Raw genomic sequence first — 7,166 nt, forward strand, 5'->3', positions numbered from 1 at the left:
CAGAACTGAGATCCCTGGGTGAAAGAGCACGTGCATTTACAATTTTGTAAGAGATGGACAAATTGCCCTCCCAAGTGTGGGCGTGCCATTTCCACCCCCACCAGCAGTGTGGGGTAGGGGTCCCCGTAGCCCTGCTAAATGTGATTGGATTTAATCACACCCTTCCCCAGGATCTGAGAGATGGGGGTGCTCTGCGGGGGAGGAGGGAGAGCAGACCCAGTCATGTCTGCAGGGGCAGCTTTTGCTGAAGAAGATACTAGCAAATGATTTATTCTTCTAAACGTTGCTTATCATCAAAATCAAAACATTTTACATGCAAGGGGGTGATCTTAGTGCTTTTTGAGAAAATGTATATGCTTTGGTTTACAAAAATTCCCTAGAGGGGCCAAAAATCCTTACCTTAAAATAAAATGCTGGCGAAGTGATCAACATGAGTTACAGGTGGACGTGTCATTTGGGGGAGGTGATGAACCGGTGGTCTGCTAACTGAAGCCAACCCACAGACACCTTTGATCCACACGGTCTTAGAAATCTGGAAATGAGTGCCGACGGTGCTACCGTGAGCTCTCTTTATCTCTGAAATCCAGTGAGGCCCCAACAAAAGGTACCCAGAGGCCAGCTGTTTGGATCGTTAGGCTGAGAGAAGGCCCAGGCAGGGGACTTGAGGCTTTTTAGAGCCGTGATTCTCAAGATGTGGTCTCTGGACCAGAAGCATCAGCATCACCTGGGGGCTTGTTAGAAATGCAAATTCTTGGGGCCCCCTCTGCCCTAGACCTGCTGACCCAGCAACTCTGCAAGAGGTGGCGCGAGCGCTCTGGGGTTTAACAAGCCCTCCAGGTGATTCTGATACGCACTCCAGTTGGAAGAGGGAGTGTTCTAGAATAATCTCCCCAGCCCATCCTCCCTGATGAACCTGCATGTGCTTGGAATGTCGCTAACCTAGGAATGTTCTCTCCATATCTCCCTCGGTCTGGTTCTCTTCTTGTCTGTCTGTCTCTATGTCTGCCTGTGTGTCCGTTCTGGCCTCATTTCTCTCTGTGTGTCTTTAAATCCATCTTCCCATTTGTTTCTCTCGTTCTCTCTCCCTCGCCAATCTCTCTCCATGCATCTCTGTGTCTCCACCTGTCTCCATCTCCCGTGTGGTTTCTCTGTGTTTCTCGGTCTCGGTCTGTCCCGCCCCTGCTGGCCCAGGCCATCCGTCTGAGGGTGCACCCCCTGTATCTGATGATCCCCGGCACAGTCGGCTGCTCCTATGCCTTCATGCTTCCAGTCTCGACACCCCCCAACTCAATCGCCTTCGCCTCTGGACACTTGCTGGTCAAAGACATGGTGAGTCTGGGCATTTTCTAGCAGAGGTCCAGGGAGGTGGGTGGACGCCAGGGGTGGGCAAGGCAGCAAGGCAGGACCTGTGCTTCCCCCAACATCCCGCAATTTCTGAATAGGTCCTTCCGAGTGGGACCAGAAATATACCTTTTAGCAAACACTCTGAGATGATTCTTATTCTTAGTCAACTTCAGGAAGCACTGCCTCGGCGACTACTTTCCAAAGTTTGCTTCAGAGACGAGGGGCTTCCCCTCTCTCTGGGCAGCGCCCTGTCTTCTGACTTGTTTGGCCAAGCGCTCTGTGCCCGGTGGCAGCGTCTCTAGGAGAGGAGCAGCGGACCACACCTGGGACTTAGGGCCGGGCCTCGGTGCCCAGCCTGCTGGAGAGGAGACAGAGGCCGAGGGTCGTGGCAGTGGCGGGGGACCTCCAGCTTTCGGCAGGGCCCCCCCCCCCCCAAGGCTCCCCTGCTAAACCGGCTCCTGTCCCCTCTTCTGCCTGCTTCCTGCTGCCCTTCCCCCTCCACTGGCTGCCTGGGGTGTCTGCACCATGGGTGCTCAGGGACCTAAGCTTCGGGGTCCTAAGCTGGTACAACTGAGATGGGGGAATCTGCTTAACCAGTCCTCAACCCACGCAGGCTCTCCAGGCACAGAGTTCCCCCAGGACAGATGGAGACAGTGAGAGGCAGAAAGAGATCACAGAGCAAAGAGACAGCAGGGACCCAGGCAGACAGACTTTCATCCACTGTGGGTTCATTCACTGCACAGCTATTTGCTGAGCACATTCCATGTTCTGGGCAGGGGGTTGAGCAGTGTAGGGGAGACACAGGCCTGCCTCTAAGGAGGTTGCCTTCTATGAGGGAGACAGTAAATGAAAAGCAGAGGGTATGTTTACTGATCAAAGCAGATTATTTTTAGGTTGTGTGATCCTGGGTGAGCCCAATTCTCTGAGCCTCATTTTCCTCTTCTGTAAAATGGGAATAATGATGATGATGATAATAGCCCTCACAGGGTTGCTTTCAGGGTAAATTACATAGCTCTGTGACAACTGCATGGCACAGTGCCTGGCACCTAGAAACCACTCAGTGAATGGGGACATTCTCAGCTCCTTGAGGGTCAGCCTAAGGCGTGTAAAGACGGAAGGGTCTTGGGTATCGGCCAGCCTGGGTTTGTGTCTGGCCCCATCACTTCCCAGCTGTGCAGTCTTGGGTGAAGGGCTTTCTGACTCTGAGCCTGGGCTTTTCCAGCTGTATAATGGGCCTCGAGCAGACCCCCCTCACCCTGGGCTCCATTGCAGGCGCGGACGGGACTCCTGATGAACGTGATGGGCGTCCTGCTGCTCAGCCTGGCCATGAATACTTGGGCACAGACCATCTTCCAGCTGGGCACCTTCCCGGACTGGGCCAACATCCACCTAAGCAATGTCACAGCACTGCCATCCACCTTGGCCAATGACACATTTCAGACCCTCTGAGTCCCCCTCAGGTACTCTCTTCGGGCTGGGCCCTCATCTGCTGCCAGGACCCCACAGGATGATCAAGCAATTCTTCTCTGTGATCCAGCACGCAGCAAGCGAGGGTGACTTCCAGGGGTCCACTTGGGTCCACAGTCTCGTTATCTAGGATACCTTCTCCTCTGTCATGCAGTTCAGGGTGCAGCTACCTCCCAGATCTGCTGCCTGAGCAACAAGCTCCTTTATCTCTGAGCTGTTCTGTGGTTAGGATGCAAGAAAGCCCAATTTCAGCAACAAGAAGCAAATCTGGAATGGCGTTTGTCTTGAATAGGTAGGGTGGGAAGCACAGCTAGCATCCCTCGCTGACTACACGGGTTACCATCTGGAGAGACCATCTTGCCTTTAGAGATCACCTTCCTTCAAGAGACTCTGGGGCTGCTGTGTCCCAGTCCAGCTGTTCCAGCTGTTCACAGCTGGTGTGCGCTCTGCTTGGTGGGGGCCAATTCTCTGCCAGTTATTCAAATATCACCCCTGCTGATACCCAGCAGCCAGGGGTATTTTCAATCCCTGGAGACAGGGGGAGGGACAGATGACATCCTGAGGACATGGAGATCGTGCAAAGCCTCCTTGCTGCTTCTCCGGGCTCCCGAGCGCACAAGAGGAGTTCTAGACCTTTCTACCCAAGCTTATTAGGATTTTCCTGTTCAGTCTGATTCAGTGTGGCCACAGTTCCAGGGTCAGGCCAAGTCTGGGCCATGCCCTCTCACAGGTGACCCATGGCCCCTCCAGCCAGGCCCCTTCCGCACGTGGCCCACAAGGGCCTTCGTGACTGCAGGCTTCTTCTTCCAGGAGCTGGTCTTTACCTCCCTGCCCCGACCCGAAGCGGTAAGCATGTTTGATTAGCAAAGGCCACATTTTTCAGGGGTGAGAGAAAAGTCAAAAGATAAATTGGGGCCTTGTAAGCGGTCAGATGTCTCAGGCAGGGAAACACCATAATCCTCTTCTACAGACGAGGACAACTTAAGACTTCCCCTGAGCCAGTGGCTGGTGGGGCCTGTCCTAGAGGATCTGATCCCTCCTTGCTTCAAGTAGGAACATCTCGAAAAGGCACCGGCTGAGGGGCCCAGAAAGCTCACCTCCCCGACTTCCTACGCCTCTGAGGGATGAGGTTCCCCAAGCAGCTCGGGCTGGGAAGCAGCACCCAGGGACTGAACTTGTTCTTGAAACAGCACAAGTGAGTCATGGATGTTCCCCTGGGAGCAGTGGGGAGGAGGGAGAATGGGCTCCCTGTCCTTCCCGTGGGGTTACTTCAACATTTAGTCAGTTACAGCCCTTTGGGGTGGGGCGTGCACTTCTATTGGATGGGGCAGTGGAGAAATTCATTCACAGAGAAACCCAAGGGGCTTATAACCGGATGAATCGTGATTTCAGATACTTCTGATTGAAAATTCTATAAAATAAAGAATGTTAATCAACCCTGGGCCTGGAGATTATTTGCCTTTGTGGCCATAAAAGAGCTTCAAAGCCCTAAGTTCTGGAACTGGGGGCTTCACAGAATTGACCTCCCTGACCTCACTTCCTTACTGCTCTCCCCTCTCCACTCTACTCCAGCCACATACTCAAACTCTCCTGCCTCTGGGCCTTTGCACACGCTGTTTCCGTTACCTAGAACACTTTGCTCCCAAATCTATGCTTGTTCCTCACTTTATTCAGGTCTCTGCTCAAATGTCACCTCCCCAGAGAAGCCTCCCTGACCATCAAGTCTAAAATATCACCCTCATTACTTTTTATCCCCTTATCCTGCTATATTTTTCTCCTTAATATTTAGTCAGGACACTGTATTATTTACTTTCTTGTTTATTAACTTTCTCTCCCTCTAGAAAATAAACCTATGAGAATACAAACTTTATTTTGTTCAGTGTTGTAACTCCAGTTCCTAGAACAGTTTCTGGCACATAGTAGATGCTTAGTAAACATTTGATAAGTAAATCTATACTAGAATTTATGAGAAAGCAAACTCACTCTTCAATCTGGGGTCTGTTTGGCTCATTTCTTTATTCACTCATTCTTCCATTTATTCATTCAACAGTATTTATGTAGAATCTGTTACGTGCTAGTCCACTGTCCCCAGCCACATGGAAATTAGCCCTGGAGACAGGCAGTAAGCAGGTAAACAAATAGGTAAAGTGACTCTGGGTCATAATGTGGGCTAAGAAGAAAATGAAACTGGCCAATGTGAGAAATCTATGGCTATGTTAGCTACAAAGGCTATGTTAGCCAGGGTGGTCAGGGAGGACTTCTCTGAGGAGGCGGCCCTGGGCTGAGACCAGTAGGAGTCAGCCATGTGCTCAAGGTGGTGGGAGGAAAGGAGATGGCAGGGGTGGTACAGAGTTGTTAGAAATTTACCAAGGACTCATCTGGAATACACAAGGAATACCCAGAAGCCAGAAGAGACAAAAACAAAACACTTACCTGAGGCTGCATAACAAATCATCCCAAAGTTCAGGGCCTTAAAACACAACACATTTCTGCACTTGGTCAGAGTTCTGCAGGCCTGGTTTTGTCTCTGCTGTACATGGTGTGGCTGGGGCCACTCAGCTGGGGGTTTAGCTGGCACTGGAAAGTCCATGGTGGCTGTGGACCCTCCAGGGTCACGTGGCTTCTCCAGGAGTCCAGCCTGGACCTCTGTACGTGGCAGTGGGCTTCTCAGAAGGCAAAAGCAGAAGCTACAAGTCCCCTTAAGGCGTGGGCTTGGGAGTCCAAGAACGAACGTCAATTCTGCCACATTGTATTGGTCACATCAGGTCACAGGGTTAGCCTGGTTCAAGGGGAGGGAAATAACTCCGCTCCTTAATGGGAGGAGTGCCATCCACATACAGGGCAGAAGATGGCTAGCCACCAACTTCGGAAGCCTTCCACCGTAACACCCAAGAGAAAATTGGGTGAAAGTTACGAATATGCCGTTCTGAAAAGGGATATGTGAGTGGCCAGCGGGTTTAGAAAGAGATGCTCAGACCACTTGTAATCAGGTAGGTGCAAGTTAAGCCACGGTTCAACAACATGCCAACCAGACTGACGAAAACTAGAAAAGTGGACAGTGAGTGATGGTGAAATGCGAGGACACAGAAACCCTTGTTTTCTGTTGGCGAGACAACTATTACCGTCAGCCTGGCAAGCAACTTGGTAGTAATTGGGGATTCATTGTCTGCGTTCCTATGGCCCATCCTGTTCTTGGGCTTATATCCCAGCAAAACTATCCCATGGGTCCCTAAGGAGACAATGTAGGAGGATATTCATGCCACAGTTGTCTGAGGTACCAAGGAGCTGGAGGCCACCAAGGTGACCATCACTGGGGAAGAGGGGCATTTAAATAAAACATGGAGGAAGCACACCGTGGAAACATGGCCACAAGCAGACGCGATGAAATGTGGAGTGATAGCATGGACACGGACAGACTCTGGCACGAACGTCAAAGAGAAGCGCAGGATCATGTGGGCAGAGGAATGGAAGCTGTGAGGGTAAATGGGGGAAAAAGGTGAATAAAACTCACTCCTCGTTGAGCGAGGAGTTCAGTAAGCTGCATTGGACAGCCGGCTCCACCCATAACATCTGTATGACCTTAAGCAGGCCCTTTACTGTTTGGACTTTGGTTTCCCCATCTGAGAGATGAGGGTCTAGTTACAAGGTGTGGGCAGGTGGTCACTTATGGAAACCACAAGAGAAAGCATAGACCCTGGTGGTGAGAGGAAGGGCTTAGTCATGGAGAAGCACCTCTCAGCCCGGGGTCTGCAGGACAGCTGCTAACCTGGAGCTGGCAACTTTAGTCCAGGGACACATCCAGCCCTTGATGACTTCACAGGGAAGTAGCTGCCCTGGGTCTTCCTTCCCTCTCTCTCTCTCAGCTCTCCTGCTGGGGCTCCCCAATGGGCAAACACAGCTGTATTGATGAGGGTTCTCCAGAGAAACCGAACCAACAAGATGTGTACGTGTGGAAAGAGTTGCAGTTCGAGCCCAAAGGCAGCCTGCTAGCAGAATTCCCTCTTGCTCAGGTGAAGTTGGCCTTTTGTTCTTTTCAGGCCATCAACTGATTAAATGAGGCCCACCACATTATGGAGAGCAATCTGCTTTATTAAAACTCCATTGATTTAAATGTAAATCTCATGTGGAAACACCCTCACAGAAAGATCCAGAATAATGTTTGATCAAATATCTGGATACCATGGCCCAACCAAGTTGACACATGAAATTAACCGTCATACCAACAGAAGCCAGAATGTAAGGGAGTCCTTTGATGCAGCCAATCCAGGTCCTCCTTTATCATTTTTTTGTATTAATTACATGTTAAAAGGATAATATTTTGGATGCATTAGGTTGAATAAAATATTTTATTAAAA

The 7,166-nt window shown here is 50.8% G+C and overlaps 1 protein-coding gene across 2 annotated transcripts in view; it reads left to right on the forward strand.

The window, feature by feature from the left end:
* The window catches only part of SLC13A3 (solute carrier family 13 member 3), a 94,704-nt gene extending 88,425 nt beyond the window's left edge, over positions 1 to 6,279 (forward strand). Inside the window, exons 13-14 of one of the 2 annotated variants that reach the window (XM_027078145.1) lie at positions 1,192 to 1,329; positions 2,617 to 4,247. In XM_027078145.1, the coding sequence (XP_026933946.1) occupies positions 1,192 to 1,329; positions 2,617 to 2,793 (315 nt within the window). In that variant the 3' untranslated portion in view covers positions 2,794 to 4,247. Of the gene's footprint in view, positions 1 to 1,191; positions 1,330 to 2,616 lie in introns of both variants that reach the window. The other variant, XM_027078146.1, reaches the window with a different exon arrangement.
* Positions 6,280 to 7,166: the final 887 nt, after the last annotated feature.

The sequence above is a fragment of the Aethalodelphis obliquidens genome, unplaced genomic scaffold, assembly GCF_003676395.1.
Source record: "Aethalodelphis obliquidens isolate GAN/ISIS:26980383/991018 unplaced genomic scaffold, ASM367639v1 scaffold42, whole genome shotgun sequence".
NCBI classification, from domain to species: domain Eukaryota; kingdom Metazoa; phylum Chordata; class Mammalia; order Artiodactyla; family Delphinidae; genus Aethalodelphis; species Aethalodelphis obliquidens.